Source organism: Spermophilus citellus, assembly GCF_964194105.1.
Source record: "Spermophilus citellus genome assembly, chromosome: 8".
Taxonomy (NCBI): domain Eukaryota; kingdom Metazoa; phylum Chordata; class Mammalia; order Rodentia; family Sciuridae; genus Spermophilus; species Spermophilus citellus.
The window spans coordinates 106,280,386-106,306,629 of NC_138189.1; the positions used below are offsets into that span (position 1 = coordinate 106,280,386).

Sequence of the window (26,244 nt, forward strand, 5' to 3'; positions counted from 1 at the left end):
TTATTTTTTATTCTTTGGTAAAGTTGAAGAAGGTTCTAATCTTTCAGAAAGGAGCAGACTGTAAAAATTGTGACAAATACATATAGATGGTGAGAAAAATCATGATGAACAACACTAAGAAAGTAGATATGTGAATGGTAATTCTTATTCAGATGTGAAAAAATAGTTGAATGAAGGGTACTGGGAGCATTGTTTGAAATACATAGTCGTCATCTCGTCCATTAGCGACTTTACATCTTTGTTCTGGCTTCTCAAGAATTTTTCTTCCAATATGTCATGAAAAATTAACAGCAGGAAAGATATGGTGGAGCTGGATACAGCTAAGAATTAGTGAAATAATTGTTTTTCCTGTCTAGACTTTCTCTCTTGTCAAGTCTTAGGTTTATGAGGTATATCTAGAACATTGAGAATTATATCCTATTTTTTCCTATACAATCTATCAACCCTCTCCCCAGTTGGCTTTTTCCATTGCTTAACCTTTTGTGCTCAGGAACTATCAACAAAACAATTTTAGAGTGTTAATCTGGAATATAGTTAAACCTCTTATATATTCAAGTCAAATTGTAATGGCTTTAGGATTTTTCAGTGTTTATCACTATCTTTTCTGCATTCAGGTAGTTCTGCTGTATTCTTCGCTCTATTTCTTATTGCACAGTCTACTTTTAACTGCTTCTTCTCTATTCCAAATTGACTCTGTTGGCAGCTACATTTCACTATAGCATTCATTACCATTTCTGTTCTTTTTACCCGTCCATTCCATCTGAGCATCCTTCCATCCCTCCATCCATCCTGTCTGTCCAATCATCCAACACATATAGAGAACAAGACATAATCACTGCCTTTAAAAGAGCCTCTATTCTAGAAGAGTAGTCAGAAAAATAAACAGGCAATACATTGTGGTAATTGTTGGGATAAAACTAAATTTAGAGGGCTTTGGAAGCATTTAAGAGAGGCACCAAACCTAAGTATTTAGGTTTATTCAGTGTTTATCAGTATCTTGGGAAAAAAGAATTAAACTGAGGTCTGAAGAAGTTGTAGAAACTAAACAAGAAAAAAGTAGGGCTGGGTGAGACAGGAAGATTGCAAGTTTGAGGCTAGTTCAGGCAATAAAGTGAGACCCTGTCTCAAAATAAAAAGGACTGGGAATGTAGCTCAGTAGCTGAGTGCTTCCCTGACATTCCTGAGGCCCTGGATTCAGTAATAAATTGCCAAAACAAAGGCAGAGATGGAGCATTCCGGCCATCAAGAAAGAATATTTGTAAATATCTAGGAGGGAAGAGAGTCTGCTTGAGTAATGATTATAAAAAGGAAGTGGAAAGGGAGAGGAGAGTCACTGTGGAGTCTGAAGGGGCTCTTTTGTCTTTTTTATTCTGGTTCTGAGACAGCATGATTTTAAAATCAAACAAACAGAATCATTATTTGTGAGGCTTCTTCAATTACCCTCTTTAAAATTGCAAGGTTAGCCAGTTTGGCAGTACATGCCTGTACCTGTAATCCCAGCTACTCCAGAGGCTGAAATAGGAGGATCACAAGTTCAAAGCCAGCCTTAGCAATTTAGCCAGGACCTAAGCAACTGAGTGAGGCCCTATCTCAAAATAGAAACAAAGGTCTGGGGGATGTTGCTCAGTGGTAAAGCACCCCTGGGTTCAATCCCCAGTACCAACAATAAAATACCATACCAAGTTTACCCCTTTGTTTTATATTACTCTTTACCCCTTCATTTTTCTCCAAATGTTTATCACAATATGATGTACTTTATATTTTACTTATGTATTTATTTCTTGCTTATCCTCTCCCATTTCTAATGTTAATGAGACTAGAGACTTTTTTTTTTTTTTGACTGGTTTATTCACCATTGTAGCATCTGAAACAGTGCCTAGCTAAAAGTAAATGGTCAGTAAATTTTTGTTAAATAAATCCTTATGCTCATCTATTACTTGGCTGTGTGACTTTAGACAACTTATTCAACCACTCAAAGCCTTGATTTCCTCATTGGCAAAATAGGAATAGTAGGGGCTGGGGTTGTGGCTCAGCGGTAGAGCACTCGCCTAGCACGTGAGAGGCCTTGGGTTCAATCCTCAGCACCACATAAAAATAAATAAAATAAAGGTATTGTATCCCAACTACGACTAAAAAAATAAATATTTTTAAAAAATAGGAATAGTAATAATAAATGAAGTAATTTGTATAAAATAATCAGCACAATAAAACTCCTTTAATTCTTTATATGAAATCTTTGTGACCAGATAGTTTGGAATTTAGAATTATTCATCTTTTAGAAAATTAATGATAATTATAGACATTATATAACAGCAGGATCTGGAGCAGCAGCCCATATACCATATACAAGTAGCAACACTTTGACAGCAAAACATGCAACTCTTCACCCAAATTGGATAAATAAAGACTGAATTATGCATCACATTAATTTTGGGTTAGATTTTTGCCTCTAAAAGAAATTCAAGTCAGGTTTTAAAATAATTTTTCAAGCTTTATGGACATAGGTATTAGGTAACCATGGATATAGGTATTAGGGTGAGTGCCACCCTCCCCTCTTTATTTCCTGTTAAATAGTTGCTAAACATATCTAAGAAAATGAGTCTCCAGAGGTGAGGATTTCTGTTTTGTTTACTAATGTATTTCAAGTGCCTAGAACATTGGGGGATAGTTGCTATTCAATTAAGTATGATTGACTGAATAGAAGAAGTGTTGTGTTTTTGAAGTAAAACTGACTTGTGTTTATATTTTAAGTATCTAAAGTAGAAAAAATAGAATTTTAATTTTTATTAATTTTATAAAGAAGGTGGTATAACAGATTCTTGTTGGTGTGATTATAAAAATTTTATACATTTCTATACTCTTATATATAATGCCTTCTTCCACTCATCCCCCTCCTGCCCCTTGCCAACACCTCAGTTCATATAACAGAGAATGAATGCTTTCATTATTAAAGGAGAGCTAAGGCTCATTCACTTAAAAAAAAATATCTGAGAACCTTCCATGTAACAAGCACTGTGATGGCAAGTAAGTTTAGTAGTTAATTAAAAAGATGAGCCTTGTGTCTTTTCTGAGTCAGTCTTTGAAGTTCTTTTGTTACCTGTGACCAATTATGCCTCAGATTATTTTACCTATTACTACTACTGTCAAGACATACATATATAGAACACAACTAAAGTTGCAAAGTACAAAAAATTTTGAAACTGTACCATGTCTCTTTTGATGTTGGCGATTGAACTCAGAGCCTCACACATGCTGTGTACACTCTACCACTGATCTACAACTCCGGATGTGTGATAATGCTGGCATACCAAGGTACTTAACAGTCTTACTCCATTCAGAGTATTCTTTTTCAGCTATTAATGTACTTTAAGTACTCTAGGCTTAAGTCTATTTCATCTTTCAGGTATACATTATGTAAATCATCTTTAGGAGTGTGCTCATCACAGTGGAAATGAAGTGTAACAAACATTTTGTAGTCCCTTGTTGTATTTTATCTACAAAAGACCCAGTGTCTTCTTCATAGAGTTTCAGATAAATTCTCATTAGCATAATCATGCTGAATTAATGTACCTTCAGGAATAAACCATAGGATACTTCTTTGATTTACATACCTAAACTGTTGCACTGATACTTCATTAGCTCTACATTATGCAATAACAAAATTCTTGGAATGTAATTTATATTTATTTTTAGCTTTGACATACTTTTGGGCAGTTTTGGAATTTTTTTTTAATCCATCGAAATGTACTATAAATTGTTCTTACTCTTCCATTTTAGTTACAATGAATGTGCTGTCCTTCATCTACAGTTATGTTCTTTGCTTTACTTCTCTTTAGTTGTGATAAATTGCACTAAGGACATTCTCATGGATCATTCTCCTTAGACTGAGAAGAGATGGGAGGAATGGTCTATGACCAGTCAAGAGAATGAAGCAAACCAACCCTTAAAGGGATAAGCCATCATTAGATTTTGAGAAAACAATTCACAGATAGTTCTTTATACTATTTTAATAAATTGAAAATTAGAGATATTATATGACATTCTTCCTTGAAATTTACATTGTAATACACTTTCTTGTTTACAGCATTAACAAATGTAAAAATTACTATGAAGTACTTGGAGTTACAAAAGATGCTGGTGATGAAGATTTGAAAAAAGCTTATAGAAAGCTTGCTTTGAAGTTTCATCCAGACAAAAACCATGCACCTGGAGCAACAGATGCTTTTAAAAGTAAAGTAAACTTTTTAAAGCAACTTTACTAAGCTTTTTTAGATTTTACTTGACAGTGTTTCAGAATATTAAATTCTGCTTTTGGACTGGTGCGTTTAGAAATCAGCATAAGCATGGGTCTGCAAACCCTTTAAAACTTTAGTATCAACTTATTTCATGTAGAGTCAAACAAATGCAGATTTGGCTTCACAAAAGCTACGTGCCAGTTTTGACATAGTCCAAAGTAACTTTTTTAGGTATCCATGCATGCTTTCTAGTTTACTGTGAATAAGTAGAGTGATAATTTTGCATGCACTTTTAGCATATTGCCATCTGGTTCTAAAGTCAACTAAAAGCAAAATGTAGTTTTGAGTTTTTGCTATAGACTGTCTAGAATTCAGGTATTGGTTAGAATGGCTCTCTCTCTAGTATTCTTATATTTCTATTAAACCCGGCCACTTCTGCAGTCTTTGTATGTAGTTCTGATGTGATTTTCTTCTACTTTTTAAAAACTGGTTTCTTTTCTCCTTCCTACAATTCATTTTTTCTTTATTTTATTTTTCAATATTCTTTCAGGTTCTTTTTTGTTTTTTGGTCAATTTGGTAAATAGTGTCAGCACTATTTTATAATTTTGTGTTTTGTTACAACTTATTTGTAGTTCACTAATAATTTATAGTGAAAATGCTTAAATTTGTGATTTTTTGTGTGAATTTGAGGTGTTAGAATAGGTGTATTATGTTTTCAATAAAATGATGGGGCGTTAGAATAATAGAAAGGAGGTAATCTTTTTTTTAGTGTTTTGAAAAGGTAGAAGACTCAATTGGTCTTTCATAAAAATACTATTAAAATTGTTTACAAAATAGTTTTATTTCTTGGAGGAAGTTGCCAAGAAAATACATTTGGGAATTACTAATGTGTTCCAATAAAAGCACTGCCAAAGTGGTGCTGGTGAAAGTAAAATACCACAGTGACAGGGAGAGCCTTCTCAGATTGTTTCCTTCAGTTAAAAGTGGCATGTTGAAAGTACAGGAAAAGTTCCTTTATTCAGAAACATTAACAATCATACTTCTGTCAGTTACCTAAAGAATGGATCCAGAAAATAGGGCTGTTATTTTCTGTCTTGCAAATATAGACCTTATGTTATTAAACAGAAATAACACAGATAATAGCACTTGAGTTAATTTCTCATTCAACAGTACAAAAAGTTGGGAAATTTTTGGTAAAATTTTCAAGTAGAATAAATATTTAATTTGTTTTATTGCAGGTGCATAATTTTTGCAAAGAATTTTAAATTTTAGTAAACAAAATGTATTTCACATATATAGCAGTTAACCAGAAAAATCACTGACATCTTTAAATAATTTATTAGCATGTTACCCCCAATTTAAAAGTTCCACATTATAAGAGCATTTAATTTTAAAATCTTAAAAATATTTGACAATGGATTATTTGCATGTTTGTGATCTGCTAGGTGATATCAGTATTAATTCTTCATTAATGTTAAGAACATTAAATATTTTATTTCTCCCACTTCTAAATTGAAGTCATATTAGCATTATGGTCTTTGACTAATACTAATTGTATGCACCTATATTTCTACAACTGGAGTTGCATTTTAAAGAGATGAGCTGCATAAATGTCATTCCATGAAGCCACCTAGATTTTCAGTGGGCTATTTTTGTTTGTTTGTTTTTAATTTGTGTTTTACAGTATTGGGAATGAAACCCAGGGCCTAAAGCACACTAGACACTAAGTTGCTGAGGTTGGCCTTGAACTTGGCAATCCTCCTGCTTTAGCCTTCTAAGTAGTAGGCATTACAGTCATGTACTACTATATCCAGTTCAACGGGATTTTGCAAAGGTGGTTGTGCTTAGGAGTGGTGTCTTTCAGAGTTTTAATGCTCTTTTTTGCAAAATGAGAAACTTATCAACATGCTGAAAGGTGATTTATCTCTAGGGGAGAGGTTTACATTATTCAATACACAAGAGATTATCTGTAAGCCAGCATGCCAATTTATTAGTCCCAAAGAGGATCAGAATTGGGAATTGGCTGATAAGTAGAAACTAGATAGAAAACCCAAGTTGTAATCCATAGATGCTTGGGTTAGCAGATATAGTTTGAACATCATTCAGCTAGTATCATCATACAGAAATGACAGGTTTCGTTAATTTAGCACAAAGGATTTTTGTCATTACTTTCTGAATCATCTTACTTCATTTGATCTTAACTTGGTGTTGGAATATCGAACTGTTCTATCTCTTTTTTTTTTTAATATTTATTTTTTAGTTTTCGGCGGTCACAACATCTTTGTTTGTATGTGGTGCTGAGGATCGAACCCGGGCCGCAAACATGCCAGGCGAGCATGCTATCGCTTGAGCCACATCCCCAGCCCAAACTGTTCTATCGCTAAGTAGAGGCAATATGCATTTCTTTTATATGAAAGTTAAAGTGTAGATTCATAGCTTTTGGAAAGATTATTTTATAAAAAATGGAAACCACTTGATTTGCATCTTCTCCAAGAACAGGAAGAAGTAATTGATTTAGGGAATTAAAATAGATAGATGTTTCATTTGTATGTTTTTGTGAAGCTTTGAAAATAAAAGATTTCTCAAGGTAAGTGTACTATATGTGGCTGTTTGATCATTCCAGTTAGGATTGTAAGTTTTCAAAAGCAGCAAAGATTTTATTTACATATAGAGTGATTTTCACAATATATCTAAATGTATTCAGTTTTTTTATATTACCTTTCTCGCTGACATAGATGCCATTAAAACATGCTCAGGCTTGGGACATAGCTCGGTAATAGAATGCTTGCTTAGCATGTGTAAAACCCTGAGTTCGATCTTCAGCACTGCCAACACAAACAGAAAGACAACCAGTTTATATTATCTCTGACTCTCAAGTATTTCAGAGATTATTTGAATAGTACCTCTGCCTATTAGCATCTATGTGAACTCAGTAACAGGGCATTAATTGCTTAAGTGCTTTCTTGAAAAATATTTATGAATCAGGTGCTGTTGCTTGTATTAGGTCTTGAGCTTAATAATATCTAGAAAAAATAACATGGCAGTGAACTGCTTGAGTGTTTATTTCTTTTTTGTCCCTTGTATTCCAGGTTGGGTGTTGGAGGATCAGGTAACCCCCAAACACCAATGAGCATAGACCAAAAAAAGCCCCGTAAAAGTAGTTGTTGTTGTTGTTCTGCCAAATGACCAGGAAAGGGACAGCCAAGAAAGAAAAATAATAGTAACTCCATAGCAGACAAATCTGACCCTAATCTAATCCATAATGGCCAAAGCTAAGTAGAGACCCCAGACCACCCACCATCTCCATGCTGTAATAAGATGCTCTAACACCCAGTCCCCCTGCAGGGGTGGTGACAGACAAATGAGTTGAGAGCTTGGAATTTTACCTGTGCTAGGCAGTCAGAAAAGTTCCCACCTTTTTCACTCTTCCCATTCTTTCCTCACAGTGTTAGTAGAGATAACTTAGGGGATTCAGGACTTCTGCCCTTACCTAGAGATTCAATGGTGATCATTGTCCTTCCCATTGGGGTGGTATTAGATGTGGCCTAGTGGATTGCTAGGACTTTCCCCACCATCTAGAGGTAACAAAGCCATATACTTATGGTATCACTGAAGTGCATAGAGAGCAGTAATGAGGCAGCCTTTCTCTTCCTAATCAGGTAGACATAAGTAGAGTCTTCATGGGAAACTGGAAATTCCAGCTCCACTCAGCAGTAATGAGGGGCTCCCCCATGCCCTGCTTGGATTGTCATCAGAGTCCAAGAGGGAAGCCTGAACTACTATTTCTACCTGAAAGTAATGAGATCATGTTCCCCCCTACTCTCCCAGAGTGCTGTCAGAGGAATACAGTTAAAACACAAAGTTTAAATTAGACCCGGAATCTCATAATAGCCAATATAAATATTTCAACTGAAAGTCACTTGTCATTCCAAGAACCAGGATCTCAAGAAAAAGTTAATCAAGAGATACCTACATGAAGATGACAGAAAAGTTATAACTGCTAAGTAAGGATTTTTTTAAACATTTATTTTTTAGTTATAGGTGGACACAATATCTTTTATTTTTATGTGGTGCTGAGGATCGAACACGGTGCTTCATGCATGGTAGGCGAGTACTCTACCTCTGAGCCACAACCCCAGCCCCCCCGAGTAAGGATTTCAAAGTAACATTTCACTGAGTAATTACAAATAAGCCAGAAACAAGCAAAAAATTAATAATCTCAACAAAGAAGAAAATGGAATATTACAATTAAATAAAAACTATCAATAATTGAAATAACCACAATAGGATGGATAGAGGAAAGAACTGATGAGCTAGAAAATGGAAAAATGGAAATTATCCAATCTGAACAACAAAGAATACACTGGGGAAAAAAAAAAGACACAGCCTCATAGACAGATAAAAGTGTATAAAATAAATGTAAACAAGATATATAAGACAATTGTGTTACAAAGGGGAAAAGATGAAGTGAAGAGAAATAAGGGTTCTATACTTCTAAGTAATAAAATCATTATGTTATGTGTATAATGCCCAAAGCAACCATTAAAGAGCTTTTTAGAAGAAAAACACTCAGAAAACACTAGAGACAAATCAAAATGGAATTCTAAAAAATGGTAACTCACAGGAACTAAGGAAAAAGAAAACAGAGAAGAAAAACAGAAGAAAAACCAAAAAGTGACAGACATAAAGCCTAATTACCAGTAATTTCCTTAAATGTAAATAATCTAAATGTACCTATTAAAAGGGCTAGGATATAGCTCAGTTGGTAAAGTGGTTGCCTTCATGTACATGGGTTCAATCCCTAACACCACCAAAAAAAAAAAAAAAAAGATTAGCAGGGTGAATTAAGAAAACACAAGGTCACTAAATATTGTCTGTAACAAAATCTCTTTGTTCATAATAGTAAAGAAATTGAAAAAGATATGTAAATATTAAAGTAGAAGTTAGTATATATATATATATATTTTTTCCCCTCAGTATAAGAGTGTTTTGCCACTGAGCTGCATTCTTATCTCTTTTACTTTTATTTTGAGACAGGGTCTCCCTATGTTGCGCAGGCTGGCCTCCAACTTGCAGTCCTCTTGCCACAGCCTCCAATTAGCTGGGATTATAGTATATGCACTGTGGATATTAAGGAGTTTTTATAGAGTAAAAAAATTACCAGAGGTGTACATTATATGATGATAAAAGCATGAATATACCAAAAAGACATTATAATATGAATGTGTATGCACTAAGAAACAAAGCTGCAAAATATGTAAAGCCAAAACTCATAGAACTAGAAGGACAAATAGACAGATTCACAGTTACAGTTGGAGACTTCAACCCCGTTCTATCAACAGTTGATAGAACAATTAGACAGTGATCAGTAAGGCTATAGAATAACTAAACATGACCATCGCCCAACAACATCTAATCGGTATTTACAGAACGCTATCCAACAATATCAGACTACATAATCTTTTCAGGTACCCATGGAATATAGACCAACATACACCATTTCCTGGGTCATATTAAACCTTCACAGCCAGGTACAGTAGTGAATACCTGCAATGCTAGCAACTTGGAAGGCTGAGGAAAAAGGATCACAAATTTGAGGTCAGGTTTAGTACCTTAGTTGACACCACGAGCAACTTAGCAAGACCTTATCTCAAAGTAAAAAACAAAAAAGGCTGGGGATGTAGCTCAGTGGTGAAGTGCCCCTGGTTCAGTCCCATACATTTATTTAACAAAAGAAAAAAGAAGAAGAAAATAAATCTTAACTGATAAAATATTGAAATCACGAACACATTGTATGTCCACAGTGGAATCAAAGAAAAGTCAGTTAACAAAATAAGAAGATGTCTAGTCATTTGAAAACTGAACAGTGTACTTCTAAATAACTTGTAGGTCAAAGAGGAAGTCTCAAAGGGAAATTGAACTAAATAAATTGAACTAAATAAAAACACAAATACCAGAATTTGAGAGGATCAGCTAAAGCAATGCTAAGAGGAAATTTATATGCAAAATTTATATATTAGAAAATGCTAAATGTATATATTAGAAAAGATGAACAGTCTCAAATCAATATTCTTTTTTTCTACCTCACAGAATTAAAAAAATAAAAGCAAAATAAACCCAAAGCAAGAAAAAGAAAGGAAGTAAGAATGGGAATCAATAAAATTGGAAACAAAATAACTATAGTGAAAACCAGTAGTGTAAAAGGTAATTTCTTGAAAAGATCAATAAAATTGACATACTCACAGAAAAAAAGTGGCTAGAAGTGACCACCATCAGAAATGCTGTAAGAAACATGAATATCGCCACAAACTCTGCAGACATCTAAAGGATAATAAGAGTAATATACTTCTACATATACAAACTTGCATGTTAGTTGTGGTGGATCAATTCTATAAAGAATAAAAAATAATAACAAATAGAAAATGTGAATAATCCTATAGAACTTTTCAGTAAATTAAATTTATAAGTCTTCTAAAAAAGAAATCTTTAGGCTCAGATGCTTTTATTAGAAAATTCTACCTAATTTTTAGAGAATAATTAAAAGTAATTCTACATATTTTCTCTCAGAATATAGGAGAAAATATTTCTCAATTCATTTGACAAAATATTTTACCTTGCTATCAAAACCTGTCAAAGACACTACAAAAGAAGAAATTTACAGACTAATCTCATTTATACAATAAGCCCAAATATGCTTATTAAAATACTGCAATATTAAAAAAGAACTATACACTACAACATCAAGTGGGGTTTGTTCTAAGGTTGCAAATTTTGTTCACTATACAAACATTAATGTAATCTAGCAGGTAGGAATGTAGCTAAGTGGTAGAGTGCTTACCTAAAATGTGTAAGACCTTGGGTTCAATCCCCAGTACCACCAAAATAATAATGATAATAGTAATAATAGCAGAGGGGTGGGAGGGGAAGGGAGGAAGCATGGGGTAATTAATGATGGTGGAATGTGATGATCATTATTATCCCAAGTACATGTATGAAGACACGAATTGGTGTGAGTATACTATGTATACAACCAGAGATGAAAAATTGAGCTCTAAATTTGTAATAAGAATTGTAATGCATTTCGCTATTATATATAAAATTTAAAAATTAATAAAAATCTCTGTGTAAATGGGCTAAAGAAAGAAGAAAAAACCCTACAATTATATCATTCGTTGCAGTAAAATTATTTGAAAAATTTTAGCACCCATTCATGACAAAAACTGTCAGAAAAGTAGGAATAGAAAGGGGACTACCTCAATTTAATAAAGACTAATTCCTGAACATCTATAGCTGACATATTTAGTGATGGAAAAATGTGCCCTCTTACTATTCATATTCAATTTAAGTGTTGGGATTTCTAGCCATTGCATTAAGATATGAAGAAGAAATAATAGGATTACAGATTAGATATAGTAAGAGAGAAAATTGTAACTATTTACAAGAAATCTATAGAAAATCCCCATAATAAAAGTGAATTTCAGGGCTGTGGATATAGCTCAGTTGGTAGAGTGCATGCATTAAGGCCCTGGGTTCAATCCCCAGTACCGGAAAAAAAAAAAAAAGTGAATTTCATAAGATTGTAGAATTCAAAATAAACATAAAAATCAATTGTATTTCTATATACTAGCAACTTGGAGACACTGAAATTTAAAATTCATGAACATTCACAATCACTAATTAAAAAGTAAATGCTTGTCTGAAAATTTAGTAAAACTTATGGTGAAAGCTACATGATATTCATGAAAGAAATCAGAGAAGACCTAAATAAATGAAGCAAAATATCATGTACCTGGATTGGAAAATTGAACATAGAAAACATGCCAGATTTCTCCAAGTTGGTATGCAGATTTATCACAATTTCTGTCTTAATCCTTTTTGCAGTTAGCAATATTTATTCTAAAATTTAAATAGAGACTCAGAAGAGCTAAAATGATTTATTGAAAGAACAAGGGTGGGACTAATCAGTGAACCTGATTTCAGGACTTACTGTCCATCTATAGTAACCAAAATTGTGTGGTACTGGAAGAAAATAGACATATAGATTAATAGAACAGAATAGAGTGTCCAGAAGTAGATCCATAAAAATATATCCTGGTTTTTGACAAAGGTGCAAGAGCAATTTAATGGAAGAAAAATAGCCTTTTAAATAATTGATTTCAGAATAGTTGCATATCCATAGGCAAATAAATAAATAACCTTGACTGAAACCATAATTTATGCAAAAAAATGTTTCTCAAAGTGGATCACAAAGGTAAATATAAAACAACACTTTTTAACTTTTAGCAAAAAAAAAAAAAAAAATTATGGGGATAGATCTTTAGGATCCAGGGCTGACCAGTGATAATTCTTAAGATGACACCAAAAGCAGAATTCTTAAAAGGAACAGTTGATCAGTTGGACTTGAGAATTTTTAAAGAGTTTGCTCGACTAAGAAGATGAAAAGACAGTCTACAAGTAAGAGAAAATAATTACCAAGCACATACCTGCCGAAGTTCTAGTATCTTGAATATATATAAAGAACTCCCAACACTCAAAAATAAAATAATATTCTTCAACTAGAAAATGGACAAAAGAGATGGAGACATTTCACCTAATATATACATAGTAAAGATTTTCAACATCATTCATTATCTGTTAGAGAAATGCAAAGTAAAACCAAAATGAGGTATCACTGCATACTTATTGTAATGGCTGAAGTAAAAAAAAATAATGGCAATTCCAAATGCTTCTATGTATGCAGAAAATAGATTGCTCATACATTGTTGATGGGATGTAAAATGACACATTCTGTACACCAGTTTTGAAGTTTCATAAGAAACAACTATCAGAAATGAGAAATAAAAATTTGTGTACACATAAACCTACATGTAAAGGTATATAGCAATTTTATTTGCAATAGCTAAAAACTAGAAACAACCCAGATGTCATTCAGTGGATGAATGGCTGAGCAAACAGTGCTGTGTTCATACCATGAAATATTATATTAATAAAAAGGAATGAAGTTACTGACATAGAACATCCTAGTTCAATCTCTAGAGAAGTATGCTGACTGAAAAAAACAATTCCAAAAAGTTTTGCTCTATTTACATAATTGTTATGATAGAGTCCCATTTATATATTATTCCATTTGGTATAATTAATGACAGTGAGGTAGAAATGTATTTTGTAAGGCTTTTGAACACCAAATAAATGTTGGATTTAATTCTTTAGATAATAAGGAACTGTTAAAAAAAACTTTTGATTATGCCTATAGCACAAAATAAATGAATAGAAAATTACTTTGGTCACAGTGTATAAAGCAAATTTTTTTATGGATATAATTATGTATAGATTATGACTTTCACAAATATCTTTTAAATATCTTAATGTTTAGAAATAATTTTTTAAAAAGAGAAGTTTTAAAAATAGAATTGGGTTACCTACATATTAATAGTTTCAAAAGTAATAGCATTATGAAATTTAGTTTATTGATGTTAAATCCTAAAACTGATACCATTACTGGAAGTACAACTTTAGCAGAGATGGGTAGATACACTTCGTTTTTTAGGTATGGGTTAATACTGTGTATTGTTTGTAAGTACATTATTTTGCTTTCTTATTATGGTTTCCATTGAAATAACATTACAAGTGGTGGCTACATTTCTAAGTCACAGATCTCTTTGAGGATTTGAAGGATATTTGAGAGCATCTCCTCAGGTAGATGGCCTTCCACCTAATTTTTCCTCAGGCAAGGTTCACAGATCTCTTGAAAGCTATCATCTCTGTATCCCAGTTTTAGGAAGCCATATCAGGAAAAGTTCCAGACTATATGTGTGTAACTAATTTCGGTGTAATTTGTAATTATCTCGAACCAACTACCTAATGAGCATCAGTTTTCTTTGAATACCTAAGTCAGCCACCACATAGATCACAAAAGTATTTTTTTTAAATATTCCACATTTAATGCAAGTGGCATATAGTGTAGTTAAAGAAGCAAGCTGCATTTATGAAATGATTAGTGTCAGAATGAGAAGAGGAAAGTAGCATTATAACTTTTATTAATTGCTACAAGAAGACATTCTCATAACTAATGTACCATTGCTTGTTGGACTTGAGATTAGGAGATGGGACATAGAAACCTCTACAAATAAATACAAATTACCAAAATGAGATAGGAAAACTGAGGACTATGTGTATTATTCAAAAATTAATTTAGACTGTATGCTGGATCCTGGGATATTGCAGTAAAAACAGACTCAGGCCCTTTCTTATGGAGTTTACTGTCTTAAGGAAGATAAATCATTCAGAAATAGAGTGAAAGAATAGCTTATTCTGGGCAGTACTGTAAAATAAAATGTTTGTGGTATAGGTTTCATGGAGTAGTGAAAGTATTTCATTGTGCTGAGAAGAATTTGGCCTTGAGCAAATTTACCATTTTGAGACCCAAAGTTCTCATCTGTAAAGTGGAGTTGTTAAAGGATAATGTAGTAAGTTATGGGGTGCAGAATTAATAGCTACATCATAAATGATAAATATTGCTGCTATTATTGTCTTAAACAATCTTGATGAATGGCTAGTAGGGCACTCAGGAAGAGACAAGATTTTAGAGAATATTAGGAAATATTAGGAATAGGATATTTCTAATTATTAGGAGAGGTAGATGGTCATTCCTTTTTTTACAAAGCAGTAGGGAGACTTGCCTCGCAAGTATGAAAAGTTGTATTGAGAGATGACAATAAAAAAGAAAGATAATAATATATGTAATTTCAAACAATGTATAATATTTTAAAAATTAATTTTAATAATTTAATGTTATACTTGTCAAATTATAAAGTTAGTATTTTATAATTTTCATTAGTTTCAAGTGAAAATTTTTAGAGGGGTTCCAGGGATTGAACTCAGAGGCACTTAACCACTGAGCAACATCCCCAGCTGTTTTTTGTATTTTATTTAGAGACATGGTCTCACTGAGTTGCTTAGCGCCTTGCTAAGTTGCTTTGAACTCGTGATCCTCCTGCCTCAGCTGCCCAAGCCACTGAGATTACAGGCATGCACCACCGCACCCAGCTCAAGTAATTGTTTTTAATATTTATTTTTTAGTTATAGGTGAGCACAGTATCTTTATTTTATTTTTATGTGGTGCTGAGGATTGATCCCAGTGCCTCACTCATGCTAGGCGAGCACTATACCACTGAGCCACAGTCACAGTCCACGAAAGTAATTTTTTTAAGGTGACAGTAGCTTATGGGTCAGTCTTTTATAAAATAAGAACTTCGCTTACCAACTTTTACTCATTCCTTTTTCAGAGATTGGAAATGCTTATGCTGTTTTAAGCAATCCAGAAAAACGAAAACAGTATGATCTCACGGGCAGTGAAGACCAAGCATGTAATCACCAAAACAATGGCAGATTTAATTTCCATAGAGGTTGTGAAGCTGATATAACTCCAGAAGACTTGTTTAATATATTTTTTGGTGGTGGATTTCCTTCAGGTAAATTAATATTAATTATAAATACTACATTTTATGAAGAAGAGATCCTTCCTATTAGGCTATTTAGAAATTTATCTGCTTTCTCCCCTGCATTTCTCATAGTGCTAGACTCCTGTGATGGCTTTCCATGAAGGTAGGAGAAAAATGTTAGGATAACTACTTTTACTATAGCCTCTCTTTTTCCTAGAACATATTTGAATTAAAAAAATTAGTTGAAGAGTATTTTAAAGTATTTTATCTAAAGGTGAAGGAAGTGGGTGGAAGCAGGAAATCTAGTGGCAGTGTCTCAGGTAAGTGTTGTTATAGTTATGAGAATGTATCCTATAGCCTGGATAACTATTTGGCAGTGGTTCTCTGGAGAACTTTCTAAATATTTTATTAAGGAAATTATAAATTTGCTAATTTGGATGTATATATTGAGGTATTTCCAATGAAATAGTAGAAAGTCTTATCACATTTTATACATAAAAGTGTTTGCTGCCTCCTCCCCATCCACTCCCAGTACTGAGCATTGAACTCAGGGCCTTGTGCATGATAGGCAAGTACTCTACCACTGAGCTACACTCTTCCTCCTGCCTTTTTCTTTTCTTTTTCCTCCTTTTTTTTTTTTTTTCCTGAGATGAGGTCTCACTAAATTGCCCAGACTGACCTCAAAACTGGGAACCTCCTGTTCAGCCTCCTCAGTAGATGAGATTATAAGTGTGTACCACTATGCCTGACTCATGTTTTGTTATTGTTGTTGTTATTGTTTGTTTGTTTCAACATTAGGATAGAAATAATAACTTAAACTAGGCTATCAAAATGAAATATTGTAGTGACCACTAAATGAATAGATTTTACAGTGCTAACATAAGTAATAGTGAACTCTGCTTACATTTATTATGAGTTTTTATGTGGAAATTAATTTTCTTTGAGAGTATCTCTTTTTTTGTGTGTGTGTGTTACTGGGGATTGAATCCTAGGAGGCAAGCACTCTACCAGCTGAGCTATATCCCCAGCCCTGAGAGTATCTCCTCTAAGATAGTTAAAATTATAGCTCCACGCTTATTTACAGCATTTACTTAATGTGTTGAGTTAAAGATCCTATTCTAAAACAGGATAATCTTTTATGAACAAGCAATATAATTTGGCATGGTGGTCTTCTCTGAATATTAGTGAGAAAGATTATCATTATTGATAGGACATTTTTGCAAAAGTGTCCTTGAAGAAAAGAGGACGTATAAATATACATTAATTAACTAAGAATGTAACTTATTTTGACATATTTGAATACATAATTCCTTTTACTGAAAAATTATTAAAACTAATAATTTTGACTGAAAATATGCTGTGAACAATCAGAAATCTTTCAGGCCTTTGTGAATGTTTTTGATAGTTAATTTGCAGTTCCTTGCTAGTTACAACATAGCTTAATTTGCCAAATTTGTCAGTAATAGCCAATTTTGGTTCATCGCCATATTTAAAAACAATTTGATATCTATAAGCAAGAAATTTTTTGAGTAAGTTATGGCACACATTCTATGGAATATTAAATAGCTTTTTAAAAAAATTATTCAGAGTGCTATATTTTGATTTCTAGAGGTGTTTGTGACTCATTTAAATACAGAAATCAAAGTTTCTGAGTAAGGATCCAAGGTTTGTAAAAATAACCAACTATATAATAAAAGTTTTCTAGATATGTAGAATATATTTCATAAGTAAGAAACTTCAGCCTTACTTTAAAGGAGGCAGAGTTGGGAAAGAATTATTCCTGTTTCTATCCATACCTCACTCACAAGAAAAGAGGGCAGTAAACATTCATTGCTCAAAATAAACACCTATTAATTAATATATGTAAAGGACAATGTAATTTTTTTATCATATTTGCTCTCCCTAATTTAACCTTGGTTTTAATTTTCTAGGTAGTGTACATTCATTTTCAAATGGCCGAGCTGGTTATAGTCATCAACATCAGCATCGACATAGTGGACATGAAAGAGAAGAAGAGAGAGGAGACGTATGTTTATGATATGATTAAAAATCAAAAAATGAATGGCAAATTTCAGCTTAGGAAAAGCAGTTAGAGTTATCTAAAAAATAGGGCAAGATGTTTTAGGAAGTAATATATTTTTTTCAACCAAAAGTGTTCAATAGAGACTAGAAAATCCCTTTGTGATATTTTTCCATGTGTTTTTTGTTTGTTTGTGGTGCTGGGGATTGAACCCAGGGGCTTGTGCATGTGAGGCAAGCACTGTACCACCTGAGCTATGTCCCCAGTCCCTTTGTGATATTGTAGGAACAGGGGTGGAGGTAATGATATTGGTTGTTAAGGCAATATAACCCCTTCAGATTGGTATTCTGTGATTCTAAAGAGGATACAAATGTACCATACATGTTTTGAAGATAACTATTTGTTATTGGTTCTAATAAATTTAGAATTCATCCTGAAAAAATACTTAAATTAGAAGGAACTTTGCTTTACTCTGTAATGCAGTTATGCCTAATTGCCTATAACAATTAGGTCACAAGCTGGAAAGGTAAACAGAAAGGGCACTAGACCAGAAACTGAAATGCCTATGCCCCAGCTCTGCCACTCATCAATTTCTATCTTTAACCCCCACATCCAAGGTAAAATATTTTGCAATCCGTAGCACATTGGTAATCTCTATTGTATGTGTGTGAGAGAGATAAGGACTTTGTTATCTATAAAGTGAGATCAGATTCTATTAGTGTTTTTCAAATCACTATCTCTTGATGATGTGCCTGGAAAGTTACAATTTCAAGAATCTGATCAGGCAGATTTGAAAGTATTATACTGAATGATCTCAAATGTCCTTTCTTCCTCTTAATTATGTATAACAACTATTGGATAATTGGCCACTACAGTTATATTATAATTTGTTATTCTTTTATGGTTTTTTATAGGGAGGTTTTTCTGTGTTTATCCAGCTGATGCCCATTATCGTATTGATCCTTGTGTCATTATTAAGCCAATTGATGGTCTCCAATCCTCCTTATTCCTTATATCCCAGATCGTAAGTAAAGTTTTATAAAAAATTATTGTTGCTGTCTTATCCCCCTTCCTTTAAAGGGCCTTCCTTTGCTCTTTTAAAGTGCCAAATCTGTTATTACAAGTGTATTAAATATTAAAATATCTGATTTTTAAAATAGCTATATATGTGATAAATTTGTATGATGTCATTTATGTTTCTGTTCCACTTGTAAATAAGGACAGAAGTGCTCTATATATTTGAACTTGAATTTAATGTGGTAGGAAATATGTTGATATTAGGGACAAAAACTGAAAATCAAGAATACCATAAAGATAAAAATATAATAATTGATCTTATGTAGATTTGTGTCATTAAGGGGAAAATGATTTTAAGAGGTCAGTACATAAGGGAAATTTAATACAACATCAATTCTAGACAACTTTAATATAAAATACTGAGTATAAAGGAAACTTTGTAAAATCATATTGGCAGTGATTCTACAGTATTAGAATCAAGATTGATCTTAAAATAACTTATCATTTCTTACATATAAGATTTTTATTAACTAAAAATTGAGAGGACTTTATTAGAGCACATTACATTAAAAGTGTGGTTACTTGCTGGGCATGGTGATGCATGCCTGTAATCCCAGTAACTGGAGAGGCTGAGGGAGGAGGATCAGAAGTTCAAGGCTAGCTTAAGAAATTTAGCTAGGCCTTAAGCAACTTAGTGAGATCCTGTCTCAAAACAAACAAACAATAAAAAGGGCTGGGGATGTGGCTCAGTGGTTGAGTGCCCCTGAGTTCAATCCCCAGTACCAAAAAAAAAAAAAAAAAGTGTGTCTACTTTTTTATAACATGAAATCAGTTTTAGGTAATTTGAGAAAATGTATAATAATACTAATATTAACTTTTTAATAATTTTTATTACCTCATTTTATAGTAGTATATTAGTATGTCTAATTTTAATTAAAATAACAATCATCTTCTTTTACAGTGGATCAGGGCAAACCATTAAAATGCAAACAGAAAATCTGGGCGTTGTTTACTATGTCAACAAGGACTTTAAAAATGAATATAAAGGAATGTTATTACAAAAAGTAGAAAAGAGTGTAGAAGAAGATTATGTGACTAATATTCGAAATAATTGCTGGAAAGAAAGACAGCAAAGTAAGTTTGTGAAATGTTTAATATTTTTAAACTTATTCAGTCTTTGGAATTGATCACTGTAGATTTCCCTATTCAAGGAATGTTCTGGAATTACCTGAGACCTAATCTGTGCTCAGTGCTTAGATGAAATATAGTCAGTACCTTATTGTGGAGGGTTTCTTATCTGTGGATTTAATCAGTCATCCATCAAAATATTCAAGGGTAAAACTGTCTATCCTAAACTTGTTATTCTCCAAACAATACAATATAACTAACTAATGACAGCATTTCTATCATATTAGGCATTATAAGTAGTGTGCTTATAATGCCTAATATCAGTATAAAGGAGGATGTGCATAGGTTTTATTCAAACACTGTGCCATTTTATATCTGGATATCTGGGGGGGCCGTAGAGCCAATGTAACATGGATACTGAGGGATGACTGTATTGTGTTTTATATACATGTGGTTATCCAGTAACCCAGTAATTGGTTAACAGTAAGGACTTAGTGGTACTTGTGTTATTATTGTTATCAATAAATATTTGGTCAAAAAAGTGAATATCATAGTTAAAGTGCCAGTTCTGGAATTGCCTCACAAAATAACTGGCTCTAACATTATTATATATACCAAATTATTTAAATTTCAGTTAACCTTTTCGAGAACAGATAATCTATAGTAAGCACTCAGCATAATGTCTTGTTACCCATAGGTATTCAATATTTTATTTATTATTGTTTATTTCATAGTATTCTAAGTGTTTTTGCTTGGCTTAATCTAGTTTAATCTGTTAGCACTCTGGCAGGATCAGTATTAATAGGATCCTTCAGGCCATATTCTGTCCATTAACCAAGTTGTCTGCAGTTATATGGTATGCATTTATATGTGTTTGTTAAATTTTCTACTGGAAGTTTAATTCAATGTTTTTAATGCTGTTCAAATACAAAGCAGCTTTCTTATTAAAAACTGTCAATGAAATAAAAGACAAAGCTCTTTGTGCTGGGCATGGTGGCTGAGGCAGGAGTATTTTAAGTTGGACGCCAGCCGTAGCAATTTAGCAAGACCCTGTCTCAAACTATAAATAAAAAGGAATAGGGATGTACTCAGTGGTAAAATGCCCCTGAGTTCCACCCCAGCACCCAGAAAAAACAAACAAACAAACAAACAGAAAAGACAGAGCTCTTTGAGGCTTAAGAAGACTAGAGAGACATCACAGCTAAAAGACATCACTAGAGAGATTGGATCCTAGTTGGGGAGAGGTACCTATAAAGGACATTATTGGTACAACTGGTAATATTTGAGTGTGGATAATATATTAGATAATGGTAGTGTATCAGTTAAAGTCCTAAATTTGATAATTATATTGTGTCTATATAAGAGAATGCTCTGGTTTAGGCAGAAAAATGCTGAAGTGTAAGAATGAAATATCATATAATATCGGCATTATATTCTCAGTAGTTCTGCAAAAAGGCCACAAGAACAGTTAACAACAGCCTTTATCGTAGAGAGAAAGATTAAAGCAAATTTGACCAAACTCTGAAAAATTGGTCCAATATGATAGTATCAGATATTTGCTGTACTATTCTTTTGTGTTGGTTGAGATTTTTTCAAAATAAAACTGAAATTCAGTACATTTGTAAGTTTGGGGCTTTGAATGATGATGAAAATGGGAAGAGCTCAGTTCATTAATTGAATGCACCTTCATTGATTAGAAGGAATTATCTTTTTGTTGTTGTTGTTTCATTGAAGTACTGGGGATCAAATTCAGGGCCTAGTACATTTAGGGAAGTTCTGTTCCACTGGGCTACACTCAGCCCTGAAAGTAGTTTTATAAATTAAGTCATCAAAACCATTTTGGCCAACAGATATTCTTTTGCCAGTTTTTTCGCCGCTGTTTCAGAGTCACTTCTCTAATATATAAATTGAAAAATACGTGTTTTATACAATACAAGCAATAATTTGAAATGTTCTGATGAAAAGAGTGTTAGTATAGAAGTTGGAGATTTGTATTTGAATTTAGACTCTGTCATTCATTAGCAGTGTAAACTTTGGTTTAACAATTCTTAAGTTTTGGGAAGAGTTATCAGCAAATGACTTTTATAAGTACATTATTATGTGTAAGTAAAAGGTATAGAGTAATATTATTTGAACAATAATTCTTAGCCCAGTTGATTGAATAAAGTTTGTTTCTGGAGATTATTACATATGAAATACTATACTTTTACCAGTGAGTATATTTGAAATGTGGTTCTGACCAGGTGGCCTCTACTTGGCCACTTTTTTCTACAAAGTAACTTATTTTTTTTAAAAATTATCATAGCTCTAAGTTCTCCCATCCTTTAGCAGTATTAATAAACAATGGAAGGACTGAGAGTAACTTAACTTCTCTGATAATTTTCATTTGTAGTCCATGTATTTCCTATTAGTAACTGTGCTACTCACTGGAGGAAACCTCAGAAGTGCTTATGTTGTCTATCAGTATTATGCTCATGTAACAATAGCATTTTTCCTCTGTTGCTTCAGTAACATTATATATTTGTTTGAGTAAATTAAGAGCAAGATTTTAATTTTTTTTACTTAAATTTTAAGATTATCCGAAACCGTAACAAAAACATCACAGCAAGAACAATCATTAGTATTGAATAGCATATGATATTTTGGGGATAAAAGGCAAAGATGATGCTTCAGAGCAGTGATTTAAAAAAAAAATACTTGGGTTCAGGAGTGAGGGTAAAGTGTTCTGACATGAGTTGACAAGGAAGGTTTCTATTCTTGTTTCTTTTCTTTTACATGCTAGTCTTTAGATAAAATTGTCATTTTTTAGAGAAAATTTTATCTACTAAAATGGCTTTTAAAAATAGAACTTGTATTTATTTTTAAAAAAAGCTAATAGAAGTGTATTGAAGGTTTCTATGAAGCATGATTTTAATTTATGCAGTTGATGTGAATTGTTATTTAATTAGCAAAATATTTTCTTTGTTATCAGAAACAGATATGCAGTATGCAGCAAAAGTATACCGCGATGATCGACTCCGAAGGAAAGCAGATGCCTTGAGCATGGACAACTGTAAAGAACTGGAGCGGCTGACCAGCCTTTATAAAGGAGGATGAACTGGAATTTTTATTTATACCTTTCAGTGTGCTCTTTATCTCTTCTGTAAATTTAATTTCATCATGAGAGCTGAAGAAAAAGATTTGATATTAAAAACTGAACTGAATAGTTGGTTCCTGAAATCTTGGGCTGTTTATGACCTATTGGTTCCTTTAAATAGTAAGAAATGACAACTAAAATTAATATTTATGTTTCTGCAATTATTTTCATCTTAAAAGCTTATATGATTCCTAACTAAATATGTCTTGAGAAAGGATTCTCATACCTGTAGCAATTCAGTTTTAGTGATTCTCTACCTTTTCCCTCATGTAAATATTTATGGAATGATCATTTTGTGTACATACAGATTATTGCCATTTATTTAAATTCTTTTAGTGTTTAGCTCCATTAGACACTTCCTTTAAGTTGGAGGAATAAATGTTATATGACACAACTTTTCCCTGTCAGGTGTTGAGTATGTGGAGTTTAAACAATGAAACTTTTTCAGAAAGAAAGAAAACAAAAACTATTTAACTTTATGTAAAATCTTATATAAGCATTATCAGCTTAGAGGGAATTGATATTTTTAATATTGCCATTATATTCCAAAATATGTATTGAGATAAATGAACTGGTATAATGTATCAGTTTGCTATTTAGTTTTCTGAATTGCTAATCCATGCATAGAAATGAAATGCTGTGCTGATAGATTTTAAAGAAAATATGAGGAAATGGCTATAAATATTAAATTAAAAGGGTCTTCAACAGTAAATTGCAGTTATGCCATTTGCAAGTCCAGTAATTAAAAGGCCCCAACTGTTTGTTTATATGTCTTTGAAGGCTGCTAAAATTTATGGAGAGAACTCACCTAATTTTCCCCCTATGGAAACTTAAGTTTCTTAGTAATCATTTAAAAATGCAGGATCCAAAAGTCAATGAATTCTACAAATAAGTAGTAAGAAATATTACTACCAAATTATAGCCTTGTGCCTTTTAACCCTATTGCCAACTCTGAAACATGTAAGTAGATCACAATTCACTTATTTGATCAGAGCATGATCTTTATGGCCACATGCAACAGTGGGCAGAAATACAGTAGCAGGTAGAATAGTGATTTATAGCAAGTCATCCTTAAGAAATTCTGAGCTAAAATCTACTCTAACCATTGAGTAATTAATTATGTAGGAATAAGCTCCTTGTAATTAAATCCATAATACAAGTTAGAGAAAAAACAGCTGGAAATTGAAGTTTTTGGTGCCTATATATTGAATATGAAACTATTTTGATTTCTAGTCTTCTGTGTTTAACAGGTATAATATTTTGATGCTTTTTCGTACTCAGTTAAGGGAACATGAACAGTTTTGGGTAGTTTTTTTGTGAGTGAGAGAATACTAGAATGAGTGGCTTTGTTCTTTTATTTAAGGATTTCTTTTTTTCTGGGTATGTTTGATTTATGACATTTGTTAATGTCATTTGTTAAATAAAACCACTAAAATGATATTCTCTTAAAAATGTTCTTGTTTCCCCTTTTCCAGGTGAATCAATAGATAATGCCTAATTAAATCAGTACATTAAACTAAACATGCTGTCCTAGAAAACCTGGACAACTTACCCAACTTGCTTAAAAGATGTGACCTTTAAAAAAAAACAGTGCTTTAAAAATATATATATAATTTTAAGTATTTTTTGAGCATGTAGAATGAGTAAAGAAAAAAAGTCATCCTAAGTACCTTTGAAAGCTCATATGTATCAGAAATTTATAAAAATTTTAATGAAAAAAATTTCACCTTTATTTTTCCAGTGTTAATGTAAAATTTACACTATTGTGATTGATACTTCTTATTGACTGATTTATTTCCTTAAATCCCTGCTTTGAGGGGATAGGTGAAGTTATCAAATTAAGTTTTACATCATAAAGTTATACATGACTTTCAGACAGTATTATATTTCAGGTTTATTGCTACATTCTATTTGATAATCTGTTAGGGGAAATGTGTTTGAAAATTAAATTTTCAAATCAACTGTGGAAAATGATTATAGAGTGCCTGACAATTTAAGCCACATATAAGGTATGTAAGTAAAGATTGAGTCCCTAATGTTACCTATATCATGGTATAAATATGACCTAATAAGTACTTAAAATTTTGGGTTAATCTTTAAAAGCAAGATTTTAGATATCTTGAGATTTCAGATTTTCATGTTTCTTATTCCTTTATGATAAAACTCCCAATATTTTGCCATCTTATTTTTATCTAGAGCTTTAAAATAGTTTGATTTGATCATTTTAATCACCACCTAAAAGCCCTTTGATTTTGCTTATTAACTAGCTTCTTTAGCTGATATTTTGGAAGTTTGGCAGCAGTTGTTTTTATTCTGTACATTTTTTATCCCTTTTTATGCACTACTGTCCTTGTGAGGGTTTGAGGAAAAGGAAATAGTATCTTTCCTCTTCTTTTTGGCTTCCTTAGTTCCCAGATAGATCGGTACTAGTCTTTAGTCATTTGTAAGTTTTAGAACTTACTTTGATCAAATAAGACAACTGAATTCTCAATAATGAGAAATTTCAAGTTATTTATCTAATAATCTAAGTGAATATAACTGATTTGGGGAACAGATTATATTGGAATTTTTAATTATTTGTTTCATAATTGTTTCATGTTTCTTTATGATTTATAAAGGTTTTGTAGAGAAAAGTAAAATCTTTAAGGCATTTTATGATAACACATTAAAGGACTCTGCTTTTGTGTCAGCTCAGGTGTTCACGGGAACAGGAATATGGAATGCTAGTCCTTACCTTTAATTGCACTTTCATGGTTAATTTTTCTTCCTGTTAAATCTTTTACACTAGTATGTAAAATAAAAAGAAATGATTATTTGATTTCCCTTCTGATGATCTGTAATGATTTAAATTGCAGATATTTAATATTACTTATTGTATTCTTATGTTTGATTTTTAAAAAATCTCATACCTTGTGAAGGCAATGAAATATTTCTCAATGACCTGAGGACCAAAGGAACCATCTTTCCAGTTAAACAAGTATTATTACAAGGGACCAAATGGTTAAAAAGAGAAGAATGTGTACATTTACTTAGCTTCTGCATGTGAAGCTTGGGTTCATTACTACCTGTATTACTTACCCATCTTCATCCAAGTGAAGCAAACTGAAAGGGAATTCATAACATTTTTTCTCATCTGAACAACTAGTGAAATGAATAACAAATCTGAATTTTAATCTTCAATAAATAGCTGAAAACCTTGTCTTTTGGCTGTGTTGGGCTACTGCCTCATCAAAAATACATAAAATTCTCTGTCAATTAATGAAAGA

The 26,244-nt window shown here is 32.4% G+C and overlaps 1 protein-coding gene across 8 annotated transcripts in view; it reads left to right on the plus strand.

Moving 5' to 3' along the window:
- DNAJB14 (DnaJ heat shock protein family (Hsp40) member B14) overlaps positions 1–24,385 on the plus strand; it is a gene marked incomplete at its 5' end in the record, with an annotated part of 42,316 nt that extends 17,931 nt beyond the window's left edge. For all 8 annotated transcript variants that reach the window (XM_081304937.1, XM_081304944.1, XM_081304941.1 and 5 more), the window contains 6 exons: positions 4,085–4,230; positions 15,522–15,707; positions 17,609–17,703; positions 18,612–18,721; positions 19,676–19,848; positions 22,814–24,385. In XM_081304937.1, coding sequence (XP_081161063.1) covers positions 4,085–4,230; positions 15,522–15,707; positions 17,609–17,703; positions 18,612–18,721; positions 19,676–19,848; positions 22,814–22,938 — 835 coding nt within the window. In that variant the 3' untranslated portion in view covers positions 22,939–24,385. The remainder of the gene's footprint in view (positions 1–4,084; positions 4,231–15,521; positions 15,708–17,608; positions 17,704–18,611; positions 18,722–19,675; positions 19,849–22,813) is intronic.
- Positions 24,386–26,244: the final 1,859 nt, after the last annotated feature.